Here is a 21,169-nt window from a genome sequence, read left to right as displayed (position 1 = left end):
CTTTTACAACAGAATGTTCAAGACACACCATGGTGGTTAGGTGATCGATCATCTAAAAACAAAATAATATAATAGCTCAAGTAAATACATTAAATGTTCCCTCTCTATTTCCCTCAAATAATATAACCTATTTAACATAATCCATTTCTACATTACATATTTATAAAACCTAATCCTGTTTTGAACTTTATTAATTTACAGTTACCATAGTCCAATTTAATCTTAGATAAACGTATTATCACTTTGGGTATTCCTTCTAAAATACTAATCCAGATATATTCTAATTAATAATCTCATAAATCATTGATTTTATCACAAATCTCTCTTATTTCTTCAGATATCATTTAAATCTCATTCAAATAATTATCATGTCTAAAAAAAGAACACACCTATTATTACACAAACCATCATCTTACTAACTTAACACACTCAATTAGTTGTTAAAGCAATCCGAATTTCTAAAAACCTCTTTCATATTCTTATTCTCATTCCATTACAAAATAATTTTCATACAAATAAACATATTATTCCAAAAAATACATTCTTACTCTGTTTAACATATATATTCTAATAATCACAAATTTTCAACTCTAAATCTTAGTCCTTAAATCAATCCATATTTCTCAAAACCTTTTTAATCCATTACATATTATTTTAAATTTCTCTTTTTAGTCTTATTCTGGTTTTCTTTTTATGCCAAGCAGGTTTCCATAACAAAGCCTCTATTTCAGCAAATAGATCTCCCATTATTGCTTGTAATGTCATTTGGGTCAGTAAAAAGCCTCCCATCCTCTGTTTTTGATGCCTGGCTCCTGTCTGCTGGATAAAACACTCGATCATGTCCAATTTTATAATTAGTAGTTGCTTATCAAAGTTGTCATAATTCTCCAACAGTTGTAATTTCAAGTCCATTTCTGTTAGTTTTGCAATTGTAGATAGTACAATCATTTTTTGGTCATCCAAAATCTCTGTAGGCTGTATGTAAATTAATTCCTCTTCTATTGCTTTTTGGTCTGTAGAATGATCAAATAGAGTCTGAAGGTCAGTTTGTAAGTTCACAGTAGAATTTCTGTTTATTATTTCTGCAGTTCTCTCTCTTATTTGGAAACATATTTCCTCAGTAGCTTCATAAATTTTTTCCAGTATGAGTTGAGTTGTGAATATGATTTCTCCATTTCAGTAGTAATTAAATCCAATCCTATTATCTTTTAGTGGAGGCTATATTCCAAAACATTTAGTCAGTATCCACCCCCACCAATAACAGCTGTTGGACCAAAAAAGCAACAACAAGAAACAGTTGCAGTTTTAAATTTCTCCACAAGGTATCCTCAGTAAACTATGAAAGTTTCTTCCAGACACCAAGAATGAGATTAGCAAAGTCAAAGAGCTGTGCAATCTCTTTTCCGGCTTCTCATAGAGTTGTTGTTGTTTTTTCCAAACAATAAAGATTTATCCCTTTAAAAACCGGTTTGGGCTTGCAGTGGGTGTATGCATACGAAGAGACTTCTCTCTTCATTACCTGCTTTTCCTCTGCTGGTAGACCCCTAATCGGGTCGAAAAGTCACCCTGGAGGGGTGACTACCAATGAGGAGGACTCTCGTTGATTGCAGGGGGAGGAGGCAGCTCCTTCTGCGGTCCGAGGCAGCTCCTCAGGGCCAACGGAGAAAAGATCGACCAGTAACATGGCTGATCATTTAGCTGCTCCAGCCGAAAGTCAAAAGAACATCTAAGCGTTAAGAAACCATCGTGGATGATCCCAGTGAGACTTTTCTCTCTCTCTTTTTGCCTAACTACTCTCCTGTTAAAAGCCTTTTGGAATTACTTCCCTGCTTTGAAAGAGCTGCCTTGTTTATCTGGGGAAAGGAGCTTTCCATAACAAAGGAAAAAACTTCTTATTGATTATTTTTATTTTTGGTTACTTGGGGCCCCCGGAAAAATCCTTATCATAAAACTTTATTATTATATCTTCTAAGCTGGAGAATATTGTTTTCCTATGTCCTGGTTTGTTTTTATTGATCTGGTTCAGCTTCTGATCTGTTAAATGTAAACCAGTGAAACAAAGTTAGGCCAAGAAGTTATTCCCCATTTATTTTCACACACAAGGTTATATTTGAAAATTCTGATTGAATATCAGTGTGTAGCTACATCAGTATGTGCTACTCCAGATTAACAATCTTTGTTCTATTCCAGTTCCCCAGTTATGAACTGTTAATCATCTTCTCTGAACTGAAGAAAATATTTGTAAACATTCACTCTGTTGGTTGGGTTCACATCTGACATAAAATAGCTTGTGCTTGGTATTGTTTGATGGGTGAGCATCAGGGGTTGAATAAATTATAGCTGTTTGGAGTAGTAAACCAGCATTAGAGTAGTTTATTCTAACCTTATTTATTGCAATTGTGGCTTACTATGTATGTGAAGGGGAATGTATGGTATGGTTTTATATTGCCATTTATTTCACATCTGTTTGGCTTATTTCACATCCCTCGGGCTTCTGTCTAATTCAGTGCAAAAGCAACTAAGAAAGGAAGGAAGTGCAGGGCAAGCTATCGTTATGTTGATTTTAAATCTTGATATGTTATAATTCGTTTTTCATTTTTTCTGTCCACTGTTTAAAACCAACACGTCACAAACAAAAAAAAATACCTCATTCAACTTATTGTTTTTTTTTTCTTGAAGGTCAGAATCAGATTTGAAATGAAGTCTCCAGTAAAGACAATTGAAGATTTTATTCGGAAATTCACCCCCAGCCGACTGACCTCTGGATCAAACAGTAGTAGCTCTTCAAGCCTGGCAACCAGCAAATCAAGCCAACGAGCTAGCTCAGGTGTTCTTTCCCCAGGGTCTGCAGAGTGCACTTTATTAAAACTAGAAAAGTTCTCCAACTCTTCCCAGATGAATAACAATGGTTACAATTCCCAGCAAGCCAGCTGGACCTCAGAAACTGGGGCAGAAGAGGGAGAATTGCGCTATGAAGCTGAGAGCCCTGATGAGGCTGCCCTTGTCTATGCATCCAAGGCATATGAGTGTGCTTTAGTTGGCAGGCTGCCTGACCAGGTGTCAATCGAGTTACCTCACCTAGGAAGGCTCACCTTTGAAGTTCTACACATCCTGGGCTTTGACTCCATCCGGAAAAGAATGTCAGTGGTTGTCAGACATCCTCTTACAAATGAAATAAATGTTTACACTAAAGGAGCAGATTCTGTAATCATGGACCTCCTTCTGCCCTATTCATCAGGTAAAAACTATTTGTAGAGTAAAATATACAATAAAATAAGAATGACTTAAGCAGCCATAGTGCTAGTGGAGTTGGGGAGGTGGAAGACTTTTGTAAATGTTTAGAAATTATACTCACTGCAGTTTCTTTTATGAGCTCTTCAGAAGAATTAACCAACAGAAAATAAAAAAGTGGATCTCACCTGTATGCCTTTTTCCATGCAGACCAAATTCAAATGTTTCACCAAAAGAATAAGAATGTTCACTGTAATATTGCAACACATGCTTTCCCCTATATATTTGCACAACATATATATCACAAAGAGATGGAATTTGCATCCCTACAGTCATCCACCTCCCCATGCACTCAATATATTTTATTACTAGGTATTTTCTGTCAGGATATTTTAACTCTGGGGGCACTATACATTTTTCATTGTAACTCCTGAGTCTTCCTTCATTTTATGGCTGTGTATTTTACCCTGGTTAATTCAGACAACACCTTCCACTCACAGATCACCATTCTTTTAAAGTTGATTATGACTTAAAAGCTTAAATCTTTTGGACATTGACCCGAAAGTGTGGAAAGCTTAAATCTGACATAAAAATGAAGTTATGCCAACAGCCCTGCTTCTCATAAACTGGAAGCCTAATCCAATTATATTTCATCTTTAGTTATCAAATATAGAAAACCCCAATTCTGCAAAGTGGGGTGGGTCCTTACAGTTAGCACGCAGATTGCAGTTGACAGTTATATTTCAGTTCCAAGGGGTTGGAGAGAAGCAGCAGAAATCTAGATGTGTGGTCTTGTTCTTTGTACATGTTGAGTTCCTTAAATGGATGACAGAACAAGGCTACTGCTGAAAATAACTTAATTATATCTAATATTCAGAATCACTATTAGCTTTAATTGAACTTGAGACAGTAGATTTTTGCTATTTACTTATGATAAACCCTACTAGGATCTAGTTTGTTCATGTGATACAGTAAAGCATAATTGGCTGCTCCCTTCTTGTTAGCGTTAGGAAGAATTATTTGAATCTTCAAATGTGTCAAAGTGTTAAGAATCTCCTTATTGCATGTTGAGAATTCTTGAGAAAGGTTCTGAATTTTGGATCATATCCAGGATTCATTTTTCATCTGGTTTAAATGCTGTTCATAGTTGTACACAGACATATAACTGGACTGGACTACTGAAGCTAGCATAACTTCTTCCAGTATTTCAGCTTGCCCCAACTCTGACCTTCCTAAACTAATAAGGCAGGACTCTTAGTTACAAGGAAAATGTGCCTAAATTCATGCTTTATTCTTTCAGTTCAATATGGAAAAGTTAGTGGTGGAATCCACTTGTGCAGCAAAATAAGGAGACAGTCCACACTTCTCTTCCAGATATTAGGAAGCTCCTTTTAATTTTCATTCTTGAACACCTGCACAAGATTACTCTAGTGATAAACAGACATTCTGGGGCAAAGAAATGTTTGAATGTCACAAAATGGCCAACTGATGTGGCATAACCAATCACAAAGTACCGTTTACCTGAATGCATGCTATTAAGATTTCCTGCCATTATCCCGTAGACTGTTTCTATACTCACCATGTTTCTTTTCTTTATCATTATTTATTTATATTTATTAAGAATCTTAAATATAGTAAAAGTCAAATATAAAGGAAAAAAATAGAACAGAGAAAGAAAAGAAAAGAAAGAGGAAGGAAGGATTATGAAATATAATAATTTTTGATCTCCTCCCCCTTAATGATTCCAGAAATCCCTTCAACCCATTATTTAATTCTCATCTTTTCAATCATTAAATTCATAAATCATAATTTCACTTTTTTTAGCAAAAAATTCATAAAGGTTTGCAGCCATTTAAAAATGCACTTGCTGTTTTCACCCTGATCAAAAAGGTCAGTTGTACCATTTCTGCCAGTTCCAACATTTTTACAATCTTTTTTTAAAGAAAATTTTATTGATTTTCTAGTTTTACATTTAAATATTTGAAAAGCAACGTGGCAGCTGAGTTGGTCAATAATTCAATAACATACAAATATCTTTAGTACAGATCACAAACTATTACATTAAATATTTCCTCTCTTTTCCCCTTGATTTTTATTTATTTATTTATTTATGAGACTTATATACCGCTTTAAGTGCAAGCATTCTCTAAGCGGTGTACATCAGTAAGCAATGTATCTATATATTTACATTGCCCCCAACAATCTGGGTCCTCATTTTACCTACCCCGGAAGGATGGAAGGCTGAGTCAACCTTGAGCCAGTGAGATTTGAACCGCTGACCTGCTGAACATAGTCAGCTAAAGTGGCCTGCAGTACTGCACTCTAACTGCTGCGCCACCTCGGCTCTTATTTACTGTCTCATATTTAAATTAATACAATTCTTATTATGTCGATTAAATAAAAATAACTTTCTTACATTTATCAATAAGTTTTAGTTTATACTATCCTAGTTATTTTAACATTCACTCTTTTTAGACAATCAACGTCCTGGTTAATTTTTTCCAATTTTTAGTTTCCCATTAATATTTAAATATAACGTTTAATATTTATAATTTCCAAGTTTTAAATAACCCCAATTTCCTTTATCACAATTCATCACAAGATCTAATGTTCAGGATACGTGTCTTATCTATTTGAATTCTCACTATCTTACATCAGCTGATTAATAATACAATATAATATTCTTATTTTCTGATAATTTGCAAATAACTTAAATTTAATGACCAAAATTTATCTTATTTCAACATTTAATACTTCCTCTCTTTTTCTCTTAATATCTACTATCTCATATTTAAGCTAGTAATTTTTATTATTACCACTAAGTAAAAACATATTTATTATATTCATCGATAAATTTTTAGCTTATATATATATATATTAATTACATTTAACCTTTATAAGCAAATCAATGTTCAAATTTAACTGTTAATATTTATACTTCCAAGTTTTAAATGATCAAAGTTTTCTTTATCTCAACTCATAACAATATCTAGTATTCAAAGTACACATCTTATCTATTTGAGTATATTCTATTTTAATTCTCAAAACCTCAATTTTCTTCAGTCTTATTCTAGCTTTGTTTCTTTGCCAAATTGTCTTCCATGTTCATGCTTTTGAGTCATCAAATAAATCTCCCTGTGTTGTTATGTATATTGTTTGATGTAGAAAAAAACATTCAATCGCCATTTTTTTGAGAGGACTAACAAATTGTCTCTCTATTTTTCCATCTTGACGTAGTTGTCCTGAACTGTTTATCTTCTCTTCAGTCTGTTCTTCTTCTTGATCCTCAGATTTCTTCTGGTTTATGTAGGAAGTCTTTTCCCTTTTCCATATTGTCAGTCCCTTTCCTGGGTTTTCCATTGACTGTATTTGTTAATCAGTTGAATCCTCTGTCTGTCATAATATTTAATTGTTCCACTTTTTCTGTTATATTCTGTATAGTTGATTTTTTAATTGTAATCAAAATTTGAGTTCGTATATCTGGGATGACATCTTGTTCTTTTCTGTAACATAAGTCTTATCTATAATCTGGGCTGTTGGCCCAGTCTCTTTTAAGGAATAACAAGTTGTAATATCAGGTTTAGACACAAGATGTTGCCCCTACCATTTAAAGTTTTCGTTTCGTCCAAAGATTTTATAATCTTTTCAGTTTTACTTCTTTTTTATAAATAAAAACCCAGATCTTCAGTAAGAATAGAAAATATTTTAGTCCACAAACTTTAAAAAATAAAATTCCAATTAGGATCAAGTTATTCTTGCAATGTTTTAAACTCCCTTGGATAGTCAGTTGCCGCTGTTTTTAGAGGGAGGGATAAAATCTCCCTTCCCTCTCCACAGGGGGGAAAGTACTTTAAGCAGCTTATGCAGGTAAAAAAGATAGTTAGGATTTAAGAGAGGTAGATCTCACCCAGTCTCATCCATGTTGCTTTATACTTGCCCGGTGGTAGGTGTGACTTTGGCTGTCTGCAGCTTAGTGACGAGCTATATTTCTATGGCCAGTCTTTTGTCCACCGGTTTGGAGGACTGCCCCAGATCAAGCGGGAGGGCTACCGCCCTCCCATGATCAAGCGGGGGTTCCCTCCTTGCTGGTCACCCCTACAGGGCGACTTTTGACCCTTTCTAGGGTCCCCCAGCGAAGCGAAACTGGACGCGGAAGACGGAGCTTGCCTTCCAGACATCCATGTAGGCTGCGTTGGCAAACCAGAAGTCCCAACATTTTTACAATCTACTCTTCCATTGTTGGGCAACATATTTATTTTCTACAAATTTGGAGCAGTGAATAAAAAAATGTTGCTAGAGGTCTGCACCTGTTTTGTAGTACATCCACTTCACATTAATTTTGTTCAAATTGATTTTTTAAAAAAAACTTGGCAAATATCAAGACTAGTGTCTATAATCTTGAAATGTGTTAAACATAGAATAAAAATGATACAAGTTCAACAAACAAAAGAGAGGCAAATTAGGCAGTTAACATAAAGGACAGCATATAGTTATTGACAGCATATAGTTACCTAACTGAACCAAGAATGTGCATTTTTATCTGAAAAGTGCATCAAAGATATACGAACATACTGTGAGACAGAATACACATATATTCTGTATATATATATATATACACACACATATATACACACCATACTATTGCTTATTTTAATATGTGGTTTTAAATGCACTTTTTTGGTTTTAAAATGATCTTGTGATATCAAGGGTTTTTTTAATTTGTGAAGTTTTTGGCTATTTGCGAAAGAAGAAAAAAGGAGGAGTAGGAGTAGAAGCTCTTCACTTGATCATGGACAATTCTATGGACCAATTCTCTTCACATATTCCAATCTTGTATGGTTTTTTTTTCTACTACTGCCATTCCATGCATAACTACCTTTATTAGAGAATCTGATCACATGACGTGGCTAAAATTAGTTACGCAGAATTTTGTGATTTTGCCTTCCAGTGATATATTTGGTTTTATATGCTCCAGTATTTGGTTGTTTGTCATCTTTGCTGTCCGTGGAATGCTCAGGAGCCTTCTCTAACAGTTTGAATGAGCCGATTTTCCTCTTGCCTAGTTTTTACAGCTTTCACAATTGTAGGCCGCTATGGGAAACATAATAACATCTTTTGCAATGTTATGATTAATAATATTTGAAACTATTATTAATGAATAAAATATATTAAAAATATAAAATATATTCAGTGGGCATTTGTGCTGCTAATGAAACAAGATACTGAAATAAAAATGGCTTTTGAGATTTGGTAGTCAGATTGGATTGTTTCCTTTGACACATTTGCATGGTATGTTTGCATAAAATTTAATCTTCAGATTTTTGACAGATTTTGTTTCAGCACAAATATCTTGCCATAATTATTTTAATATTTCTGGAAAAGCTGGAGAAAATTACTTCAAAGATTTTCTGTATGCAGTATTTAATGAAATGTCAAAGAAAGAAGCATGAACCTTTTTTGCCTTTTAGAAATCAAACTAGAAGAAAGTTACAGGATTAAGAAATGTAGTTGAAGTAAACTTTTCTGATGAGGCTATTTGTATTGTGTGTAATGGATGCTTGTTTTTCTGACCATGAGAGTTTTGCTGGTGCAAAACAATTCAATAATTAAAGCTTATCGTGAAAGAGTTTTTGAAAGATTTATTGGGCCCCCTATGCATTCATCATATCAACATTTAATATTTTGGCTGGCATAGACCTTTACATTATTCAGTGTTATACTAGATGGTGTTTTTAAAAGTTTATTAACATGGCTTTTATTTTTTTTGCTTGATAAAAAATACCCATATTTTTTAAAAAATTGAAACTAACATAATTAAGGGTTGTTTTTTTCTGTACCATCAAGTCAGGGCTGATTCCTAGCAATTACCTGGATAGGTTCTTTCTTTATTCTTGGCAAGATTTCAAAAGTGGTTTCCCATTTCCTCTTTCCTAGGGCTGAGAAAGTGTGTCTGGCTCAAAATTATTCAGCTAGCTTTATTCCTAAGGTAGGACTAGAACTCACAGTCTCTCAGTTTCTCTCCTGGAGTCTTTAAACTGGCTCTCAACATAAGTATTACATTTCCAAAAAGGCAGCTATTGCAATTAATCACAACTAATGAGATCTTCACTGTCTATGCTTTGACAGTGTATGTAAGCCTCTGTCTGTCTGTTTGTCTGTCTACTTGGCTGGCTGGCTGGCTGGCCAGCTGGCTGGTAAATATAGTGCTCTCCCAATTCTACTGAGCAGATGAATGGTAAATAGTGAAAATGTCATAGAAAATCTCAGAGAAAAGCTATGCCATGTACTTAAAACAATTCTTTTGAACATCACAAAACTAGGGCTTCATAGAAGGAGTTAGCAATTCTGAAAACCAAAGGGAAAAGAATAGTAATGTTAAAACTACTGGATTAGTACTATTTTTTACTGTTGTTTGGTTATTTCCAGATGACGCCCGAAACAGGCATCAAAAGAAAATCCGAAGCAAAACTCAAAGGTTTCTTAACTTGTATGCTGCTGATGGTCTGAGGACATTATGCATTGCAAAAAAAGTAAGCTCACCCCGCTTCCTAATGTAAACTTTCCCACCCTGTTGCCCAACATCCCAGATGATTTGACCAATGCTTAAGGACTTTTGGAGATCAAATCCAAGACATCCGGAAAGCATTTGATTCAGAAAAAAATCATGAAGTGTATATTTCTGGGTACTTTTTTTTTTACTGGGGGTTGGATTTATGGTCACAATACAGCAGAACACTAGGATTGGATTAAGATCTATATATTCTGTAAATATTTGCATTTTGCTTTTGATTTTTCCAAAAGGTGCTGAGCAATGAGGATTATTCTTGCTGGTTAAAAAGTCACATTGAAGCAGAATCTTCTATTGAAAACCGTGAAGAGTTGCTGTTCCAGTCTGCCAGCCGTATAGAGACAAATCTTCACCTGCTAGGTATCTTGGCATTAATCATTCACTTACATACCCTCTCCCATTTCAGTAAAGTCAAAAATATCATTTCTCGTTGAGCTGTTACTGTTCTTGTGTTGGACCAAACAATTAGAACTTTCTAACATTTAAGAAAAAATAAAAAAGAAAATGACATTTGAAATACAGTACATAGTAACTTTGATGTGAACTCAGCTGAATTAATGAAACCATGCCGATGCCTAAATTAAACCATCTTAATTTAACTAAGCATAGAGCAGCCTTTATAAAGGTAAGAGAACTTACTATCAAGTTTCCCCGAAAGTAAGGCCTCCCCCAAAAGTAAGCCCCAGCTTGATTTTCAGGGTTGGGCCTAATATAAGCCCTCCCCCCAAAGTAAGCCCTACTTAAGAGCCTGCACAGAGGCTGCCAGTGCCTCTGCGCCAAGGTGAAGCTAACCTAACGTGCCCTGCTAACCTATGGTATACCTTTACCACCTGTCTTTTCCACAGCTAGTTTTGGCTGACCGTTTGCCACATCGCACATTGTGCCTGCCAATGCCACTGCCATGAGGCTTGACAGATCCCCCCATCTGAACCACATGCCCCACTAGCCAATGGTATACCGGTCTCTTACCGCTGCCCAGCTTGTTCCACAGCCGGTTTCAGCTGGCCACAGCCGTTTGCCACATCGCATGTCATGCCCAATGCTGCTGCCGTGAGGCTTGGCAGATCCCCCCCTTCATCTGACCCATGTGAGGCCATAACCAGGCCTCCCATGCCTACAGTAAACCTCACCCCCACTCCCCCCAACCCTAACTGGAAATGGGAAACCCTGGGAAAAAAACCCAGAAAATGTTGGGTGGGGCAAAAAATGGTTTTCTCGTTTGTTTCCAAAGCAATTCCTGTGCTAGGCCAGCACCTGCAGCCCTGGGGTGGCCATGCTGGGCAGCAACTGAGGTGGAGTTGGCCAGGCCAACACTCCTCCGGCCGGAGCAGGGGGCCTTTGCCTTCCTGGCCTGACTGGGCCCACCTGAGAGGTGAGCGGGGAGGCGACAGCCTAGGACCAAAGTGGCAGGTGGAGTGCCAGAGGCTTGGGACGGGAGGGTGCTGAAATGAGTGGGCCTCCTGCCATCAGCACCTAGGCCAGCTACCCTTTCCCCGCCAGAGCTGGAATGCCACCGCATTTACCATAAGTGCCGGTAGATGTCGGCCTTCCCTTCGGCGGGCCTGGGCAGCTGCAGAACAGAGACAGGCCTGTTTCAGCATCTTTCCACCTGCTTTGCAGCTCTGTCACAGTTCTCTGCCACTGCAGAGCTGGAGAGCTTGCCACAGCACCACCCAGATGCTCTCACTTCCCCCAGGAATTGCATGTATCTTCTTGCCTGACTTCCAGCTCCGTCCTGTTTCTTCTTCACGCTCCTCCGTCACCACATGCAGGGAAATAAAAGAAGTTTGGGGGGGGGGGAGGTCAATCAATTAATTCCAACTTTGTGAAATCTTTTTTTTTGCAAAAAGTTGGAATTGATTAATAATAATAGTAAAGTTGGAAGGGACCTTGGAGGTCATCTAGTCCAACCCCCTGCTCTGGCAGGAAACCCTACACCATTTCGGACAAATGGCTGTCCAGTCTCTTCTTAAAAACTTCCAGTGTTGGAGCATTTACTGCTTCTGGAAGCAGGTTGTTCCACTGATTAATTGTTCTCACTGTCAGGAAATTTCTCCGTAGTTCTAGGTTGCTTTTCTCCTTGATTAGTTTCCACCCGTTGCTTTTTGTCCTGCCTTCAGGTGCTTTGGAAAAATAGCTTGATTCCCTCTTCTTTATGGCAGCCCCTGAGATATTGGAATACTGCTATCATGTCCCCCCTCGTCCTTCTCTTCATTAAACTAGACATACCCAATTCTAGCAACCGTTCCTTGTATGTTTTAGCCTCCAGTCCCCTAATCATCTTTGTTGCTCTTCTCTGTACTCTTTCTAGAGTCTCAACATCTTTTTTACATCATGGTGACCAAAACTGGATGCAGTATTCCAAGTGTGGTCTTTCCCCCCCACACACACACACACACAAATTTCTTTTGAGGTGATTGATTCCACTGTAAACCACTTGTGTTACCAGACAATGTTTCCAAAGTTTTCATCTAATGTCTTTTGCATTATAAGCCTTATAAAGCACATTTTCTGCAAGATCGTGATTATTAGCATGAGATGTTTCTGATTACATTATATTTATCAACTCTAAAAATCATTTCCCTTGTCTGTAATAAGTAACAGTGACAATTATATGATCTTTTAAATGATTTATTTCCATTTGTGCAACTGGCATTTTGTCTTTCTTTTTAACCCATATGCTTGAAGCATATTTTCTGTTTTCTTTTGCTTATGTCCCAGGTGCAACTGGCATTGAAGATCGTTTGCAGGATGGAGTCCCAGAAACCATCATAAATCTGCGCAAGGCTGGCCTTCAGATATGGGTTCTAACTGGAGATAAACAAGAAACTGCTATTAATATTGCTTATGCCTGCAAGTTATTGGATCATGATGAAGAGATCATTACTCTGAATGCTGATTCCGTGGTATGATGACATAAAGTACATTATCATGCAATTCTAATCTGGTGAACCATAAGCAATATACAGAATGTTATGGTGAACTCTGTGAGATAGATCAGATGAAAAAACCAGTTCAACAGGAAGACTAAATAATTTATTGAGATTGATTTAATGAACAGAATATAAGTTGTCCTCGACTTACAATTATTCATTTAATGAAATGTTATAACAGCACTGAAAAAGTGACTTATGATCATTTTTCACACTTACAACTATTGCAGCATCTCTGTGGTCACATGATCAAAATCAGATGCTTGGCAATTGGCATGTATTTATGATAGTTGCACCGTCCCAGGGCCATATGATCCCCTTTTGCAATTTTCTGACAAGCAAAGTCAATCGGGAAGCCAGATTCATTTAACAACCATGTTATTAAATTAACAACTGTAGTGATTCACTTAACAACTGTGGCAAGAAAGTTTTAAAATGGGGCACAAAAATTGTTTAACAATTGTCTTGCTTAGCAATGGAAATTTTGGGCTCAATTGTGGTCATAAGTTGAGAACTACCTGTATTGCGACTCTGCTTGTGTTTTACCTCCCCACCTTTTATACCCCATTGAGTCAGGAAGGAGCCAACTCGAGCTTCCTCCTAATAGCATCTCCTTTCTCAGGGCTTAAGGGATGGTTCTGCCCTTGTTCTTTCTGTAATGGCTTCTGAATATTCCTTCAAGGCTATCTCCGTGGCTCTCTACAGTTATCCATCTACTTCAAGTTGCCTGAAGCCGAACCATAACAGTTATCCTCGGACTCATCAAATCAGCTATAGCTGTATAATCAAATATATATTGTATGACATCAGAGAGAGAATTGATATAATTCTTTTTTTTTCCTAGTCTGCTTTAGAAAAAAGAGAAAAGAGAAAAGTAGCTCAATATCCATTAGACTGTAAGATGTGCCTGGTAGGCTAGGTTTAATTAATATAGTTTAGTTTGATAGGGTACGCAGGTTTAGTTCAGATATAATCAATATATTTGGTGTTATACAGCTGTGAATTGGGTGGCCATTGTCTATTATTGTGCTAAAGACTGCTTTTTTCTTTTTAATTTTAAACAAAACTGCTAAAGTGGCCATCGTATCTGGTATCCTCCAAACATATCAAATTTCTTCACAAATTCACTTAGCAATTTAATGGCCATGCTATTCAATACATTTGGAGAACATATGATTGGGAAAAGCAGTCCTAAAGTATTTTGTGTACATAAGCACAACAGAAGCTGGATGACCTTGGGCCAGTCAGTTTCTCTCAGACCTAGGAAATAGGCCATAACAAACCTACATTTGAAAAACATGCTAAGAAAACTGCAGAGATATGACCAGGCAATTTCTAGGAGTCAAGAAGCTGACTCAAGGACAGCACTCCCCAACCCCCAACATGAGGTGAATGACAAAGTTGTTCTTGATAGGAGTGTTAAAATTGGAGAACTTAGCAAACAGAGCCCCATAGTGCAAGCCCCATCTGTTTTTTGTGGCTGTGTCATCATTGCACATGTGCTTAAAAGGAGCAGAGTTTGCATCATGATGTTCAATCCATTATCTTGTCAATATTCTATCTATCCTTCTGTCTGTCTGTCACACATGCACACACACTACATACCACTTGTGAAACTATTTAAGAACTTCCACTAACAGAAAAAGAAGTAGTTCGGCTGTTCTTTGTGCCAGAAATTGTGTTAGTTAATTCTAATTTATAAACACATCAATGTCTTTAACAAAATGAAAGCATAATTTTAAAAACAGTACCTCAGCCATCCTATCATTGCTATTGGTATACTTTACTTTCCTTATTGTTTTTCTAACTAGGAAATGTGTGCTGCAATGCTGGAACAACACTTGAATTGGGTAGATTCTAAATTTTACAGTGAAACAACAAAGAACTTTCTTCAGAAAACAAAAGGAGAATTTACCCCCTTCTCTGTGTCATCATCACTGAGCCAGCCCAACCTGGGTTTAGTCATTGATGGGAGGACCCTGGCTTATGCTCTGGACAAAGGCCTGGAAGACAAATTTCTTTCATTAGCCGGAAAGTGTCGCTGTGTGCTGTGCTGCCGATCTACTCCAATTCAAAAAGGGATGGTTGTCAAACTGATCAGAGATAAACTGAAGACAATGACTTTGGCCATAGGCAAGTATCATGACTTAATGAGCATCGGTTTGCATAATCATCAGTGCAAAGATTCCCTTTTATTCAGACATGAGCCCTGATTTTTATTCAAGGCAATATATTCATAAGTCTTATGTTTATATTGTTTGTATTTTGTTCTTTAGGTCATGTAAATGGCTACCCTACATGATTAGATTTTTAAATATATTTGTAAAAAGATATTAATATCTAAGTTTTTGCACTGATGCAGGTCTGAGGTATTTTAATGTGATTTCTGAAGTTTGAATGTAATTATATTTCAAAGCCATTTTAAATGTGCAAAGCATGAAAAAGTTGTGTGTTTACTATGGTCAAGGGATAGGGAAAAAATGACAGAGAGACACATAATTCTGAATTGCGAGGGGGAATGACCGTTATCAAATGATAACAGATGTGTGAAATTAAATAGAGAAAATTAAATTGCATAGGACTACCCTATTTTAATCCTCTATAGCTATTGACTGATTTGTTCTGAGGTCACCATAGTTTAGTGGTCAGAGGTGTGAATATCCTCATTTCTCTTCATATAAATTAAACTTTGGTATTATACTTCTATATAATACCAAAGTTTAATTTATATGAAGAGAAATGAGGATATTCACACCTCTAACCACTAAACTATGGTTAGAGGTGTGAATATCCTCATTTCTCTTCATATAAATTAACCTTTGGTATTATATAGAAGTATATAATATCATATGTCATGGAAGGTATGGGCTTGCTAATTTGCTGACTAGTCAGGATCTGTATTAGCAGTAGAAAGCAGTTACAGAAGGAAGAAACCAGATAGTATGAGAGCAAGAGGTGTTGAAGCCTCAAACCTAATCAGCAACAGTTTATTTATCTGCTGCTTTATGCTTTTTATAATAAAAAAGCCTTTTTATAATAAAAGCTGGTGCTCTATTTCTCTTTCAATGGAAGATACCATATACAACTGAAAGGTGAAATCTTTTATCATAGCTAATAAGCTCTATGCTGTATTTCCCAGCTAACACCACTTGTACTTGGAAATGGCTGTCGAGAGAAAAAAATTATATTACTTAAATGTCTCTTGAAGGCCTGTGTAATTTGTGCAAAGATAATACTTATGTAAGCTTCATTCCTGGTTCAACATTAGCTAAAGAAATCAGTACCAGGCTAAATCCAGACATTGTCAGTTATCAGACTATTACTGAAATGCAGCTGGTTGTGAGGAAGGGACTTTATGACCTGAATTAAATTCCTTCCCTCCTTCCAGTGCAGGTAGAGACAGAAGACTTTGCATGCACAATAAAAACACTGAAGTAAAATGGGAGCTGGGTGTAAGGACCCACCCCACTTTGCATCTTAAGAAGACAGAACTCTTGGAATAGTTCTTCCAACAGGCATTCTTTATTAAGAGAAAATGGTTGCAGGCATTCTAGACAGGACTTGGGGTCCAAGCTCTCCCATTCAAGGTTTTAAGGGGTTCACCAGTAGCCCCACCCAATCACCCCCTTCTTCCAGTGACAGTCTCAGGCATTACACACCCACCCCCTTTTCCTTACTGCCGGCTGGATGGAGACTTCAGAGAAGAGTACATGAAAGGTAATAGCCCCATTGTTATGGTTAGTCCTTTTGGTGATATCCACATCCAGTCCCTTTGAAGTGTACTGAAGGAAGTGAGGGCCATAAAGCCCCTTTGTTCACCCCCTTCCCTTCATTGTATGACAGAATCCAGAGAAGGCAGAAATGGGTTTTTCTATAGTTGATAACTAGAGATGAAATATAATTGGATTCTGACACTGGGTTGCTGTTCTCTTTGCTTTCCTCTTCTCTCCCTCCCGCCCTCTTCCTACTTGTGGATGCTTAAGGGAATGGATGCTTAACTTCAATAGATGGTCAACTTCTTACTCCTTTATCTTAGTTTCTAAGTGTTTTGCATTGGAATCTTGGAGTCTTTGTAGATTTCTAATTGTAGCATCTCATGTCATGCAGATTACTGTTTGTATACCCTTGTAACTAATCAAGTAGAGGAAAATTTCAAAACATTGCATTTCAATGAGTGAATCTGCTATTTTATCATTCCGCGATGGGTCGGACACGACTTCGCAATTAACAACAACAAAAATATGTAATTGTCATCTAATTCAGCCTTCCCATCGTGATACCTCTAAATATGTTGGATTAAAATTCCTAAGAATAAGGATTACTAAAGTGGAATATATCATATCCTGGATTTTTTTTCTGTAATCTTTGAAGCAAATATACAAGAACAGTCATTAGCAACACCCATTAATAAAAATTGCATTTTCATTTTATAAGCAGGGATCTGAAAATAATAGAAATGGATATCTGAATGAAACTAACACTCTTTCAAATCTGACCTTTGCAGATAAAAAAAAAGACAGGGAAAATTGTTTGGGGGTAGGTATAGAGTTTATAGCTCTGCAGAGATCTGGGTTCAGAAAGCAAGATGTGATTCATAGCACATTTGAGTATATGCATGGTTTCTGTCAAGAACACCTTAAATCAAATGCATCTTTTCCCATGATGATAAACAAATAAAGCTTAAAGAGTTTAGCAGATATGCACTTTTATAACACAATACTATAATGTCATGATCAGCATTTTAGAACAACAAGAAAGGACAGAACAGCTGATCTGACAATCTATTTCCCGTGAATCCTGAGGCAGCTAATATGGGTTCTGAATGACCCTAAAAGTCCTGTGCCTTAGAAATTAGACTTCAACATTATGGCCACAATCATAGGCATAAGGTACATCGTGAGCAGCATCCATTTTCTCTTAACACTAATTGGATACAACATTAACTGTAAGCACACATACAAACAAAAACTATTTGTTCTGCAGGCTCTGTTTATTTTGTTCCCAGAATTAAACTTGCTACTTCTTCAAAGTAAATCCCAACTAAACTTGCAATATTCAGCATCACCTTTCTTATCAGCATCTAGAACATATAATAGTGATTTTTCACATAATACTTCTAATTGCCCAATCACTTTATGTAAATAAGGTTTCCAAGAAATTTACTTTTTGGGCTATTGGTTCATTCATTCTTTCTTTTGAATGGATGACAATTTTGCTATGAAGAACAAGTGCAAACTGTATTTTATATGTCATTTAATGACTATAAATTGTTTTCAGATGATTTAATTTGGCTTAAATCCCATCTTTATAAATGGGACAGATGAGGCTTTGAAATTATAGTTAGTCTAAATACAGACATTTCATTCATGAATAGCTTATCCCACTCACAATTCTCTTGATTATCCTTTGTACTGTTACCTGTCCTTAATAACCACTACTTCAGTTAATGACAAATAATGTGTTTTCCATTTGTTACCAGGTGATGGGGCTAATGATGTCAGTATGATTCAAGTGGCTGATATTGGTGTGGGGATTTCTGGTCCAGAAGGCATGCAGGTAATTTATGTTTACTGACAAGTGCAGGATAGAGTTAAGTCCATAGGTTTCTCTATGCCTAAATGTACTCATCTTGTTTGTTAGCTGCAATAGGCTGATTGAAGCAGACATTACAAGTTTCAGAGGTCTTACATTCTGCTTCATGACTGATCAGACAGACTTGGTAAATTAAAGTAATCTACTAATTTATCTAGTGATCTGTTTTTTTTTTAGCAATCTCTTTTGTACAATCAGTTACATTCATCTATCTAATAAGAGAGCTTTTGCACACTGAAAAATTTTTCTTCTTTAACTCCAGATTCCTTTCTAGATTCTTGTAAAAAGTATCTCTCAACAGAACTGGAAAAGAAATACTAATTTGTATAGCTAAGAAAAAAACTAGACAGCACATGATATATAACTATAGATATCATAGATATCCATAATTATGCTCATATGACAAAATTTGGATCATAGCATCACAATAAAAGCTCTATACACACATACTTAGATTTTCTCATTCCATAAGGGACAGATTCCACAAGGGGATATGAAAGATTAATGGAAGATAAAACTGTTAGTAGTAGATGGCCTATTTCACAGCAATCTTCTCATATTGGCAATTTGCTGCTGTTAAAGACTAGATAAGGTTCAATGGGATTCAAAGGAGTCAGACCTTGCCCTCTTGTAACAACTCTAAATTGGTCCTCTTCTTGACCTGTCTTTCTGACTGAGACAGACTCTCTTTGATACTCCTGAATGCTGGAATAGATTGATCACAACCCTAATCCATATGGGCTGTTTTTTATGTTCTATAATTTGGGAAAGTTAGAGCTATTCAGTTTTGTCATTTTTAGCCCATGACATCCAGAAATGGGTAAACAAGTCTTGTTTTCATATTCACAAATTACATTCTCATGTGTAAATGTAAAATAGCAAAAATCTATAATTTACAAACATCTAGTGTGAAATGAGCTTCAGCCATAGAGATTGAACTCCCTAAATTTCTTTAGGTCAGAATATTTAGTTGACTAATCTTGACATGCTTTTTAGGCTGTTTTTTATTCTGCTATTTTATCCCCTTAAATAGTCCAATTTTTTTATATTAATGAATTGAATGTTTACATTTGGAAATTAAAACCCATTGATATTCTTTTTTGGACTGGAGAATTGCATCCTAAGAAATACTCTCTTGCAATCTTTCTTTAAATATATGAGTGTCTTATATATAAAAATCTCAAAGAAGTCTTCTCAAAACTGTCCTTACCTTCAGGGACACACAGTGTCTTGACATCCATAAAAGTTCTTTTTAAGAAGTCACTGTCACTCAGACTATAATTTATTGCTTTCATAATCTATGAAATAATAATGAATTGGTCCATTTGCACTCAAATACCCCCCCTCTCTTGCCCTTAAAGATCTGAAATAGATTTATAGGGGAAAATGCACTTGATTAATTTAATAGAAATGCCAAAGAATTGTTTGATTTTTTTCAGAAAAAACTTCATTATTTACTTACTTTCTTACTTACTTACTTACTTACTTACTTACTTACCTATCAAATTAGGAAACTGACTATCTCACTCACAGAGGATCTATGTAGGACAAAAACTAAATTTGAGATGGCTAATACATAATAGGAATGAATAGTGAAAGCTTATACAGAAGTCACAATCTTTTTAAAAAAATATGTTATTCTTTAAGAAGTCTATTCATAATCTTAAAGCAGCTGTACTTTTTTTCCTCACATGAAAGCTAAAAACAGGCTACTGTTTTTGCATTGTAGAGAGGAAATCGACTGGAACAAGGTCCAATGTATCTCTTCCATATCATTTTAAACATGTACAGCCCTAACAAAAATACCCACTTATGAATGAGCCTTCTTTTGTAGACAACATTAATAAGCAAGTTAAAGACATTTTCTCTTTTTATAATCACTATCATTTTTACACCAGTGATATAAGTAGATGTATAGCTGTGCCATCTACATTTTAATGTAATTTTTATAGTTTAAAAAGCATCATCCATAAATAATGTCACTTTTAATTGTTCTTGCATTGAAGGCTGTGATGGCGAGTGACTTTGCAGTTCCAAAATTCCGATATTTAGAGAAACTCCTTCTTGTGCATGGCCACTGGTGTTACTCCCGACTTGCCAACATGGTGTTGTATTTTTTATACAAAAACGCAGTAAGTATAATAGTTTGTAGTTATCTTTGTTCCTGTATCTTATTTCTGGATTGCAACAAGCTGAAAAGGCTGCCTGTGATGCTTTCCTTTTGATCTCAATTCGTAATTACATAGCACCTCTTCAGAACCTTAAACATTCAATATGCATTCCAGTTAAGACACTTCAGAAGAAGAATTTGAATAAGATTGCAATATCCTAACATCAAAGAAGCCAAAACTAGATTATTTTGGTGTTCTGGAGTTTGTGCTAGTTTTCAGTAGCTGCCTAGAACAAATTCACATTGGTGGTTCTGAACTAAAACTTCCTTTAACATCCAGACTTCACATGTCCAAGAGACGTGTCCCACCATAGTCCATAAAAGCTATTCAAATACTCTGATCTTTTTGAGAAGTATGGAAAATCTGAATGTTAACAGCATGTCTACATTGAATAATTGTCCCAGAACACCATTCTTCTTAAAGTTATAAGATAGTGTTCTGAGTATATGAAATTATTTTATTATTAAACCGTAAGTCTTCAGAAAAAATGAATGCGGCTGAGATCAATAATTTGTCTGGCATGATCTATTTTTGACAAACCCATGTTGGCTTTTAGTAATGACTTTGTTTTCCTCTAGGTGTTCGTTGATTCGTTGTTTGATTATCTTTTCCAGGATCTTCCCAGGTATTGAGGTCAGGCTGATAGGTCTGTAATTTCCTGGATCATTTTTTTT

General features: G+C 36.1%; 1 protein-coding gene across 1 annotated transcript in view; it reads left to right on the top strand.

The window, feature by feature from the left end:
• Nucleotides 1-20,646, top strand: part of ATP10A (ATPase phospholipid transporting 10A (putative)) — a 51,608-nt gene extending 30,962 nt beyond the window's left edge. The window contains exons 8-14 of the mRNA XM_039356185.1: nt 2,680-3,238; nt 9,658-9,761; nt 10,033-10,159; nt 12,521-12,705; nt 14,544-14,865; nt 18,212-18,288; nt 20,331-20,646. Coding sequence (XP_039212119.1) covers nt 2,680-3,238; nt 9,658-9,761; nt 10,033-10,159; nt 12,521-12,705; nt 14,544-14,865; nt 18,212-18,288; nt 20,331-20,549 — 1,593 coding nt within the window. The 3' untranslated portion in view covers nt 20,550-20,646. The remainder of the gene's footprint in view (nt 1-2,679; nt 3,239-9,657; nt 9,762-10,032; nt 10,160-12,520; nt 12,706-14,543; nt 14,866-18,211; nt 18,289-20,330) is intronic.
• The last annotated feature ends 523 nt before the right edge of the window (nt 20,647-21,169 follow it).

The sequence above is a fragment of the Crotalus tigris genome, unplaced genomic scaffold, assembly GCF_016545835.1.
Source record: "Crotalus tigris isolate CLP2741 ecotype Arizona unplaced genomic scaffold, ASM1654583v1 scf7180000018791.76657, whole genome shotgun sequence".
Taxonomy (NCBI): Eukaryota; Metazoa; Chordata; class Lepidosauria; order Squamata; family Viperidae; genus Crotalus; species Crotalus tigris.
This window is presented reverse-complemented; position numbering and strand designations above follow the sequence as displayed.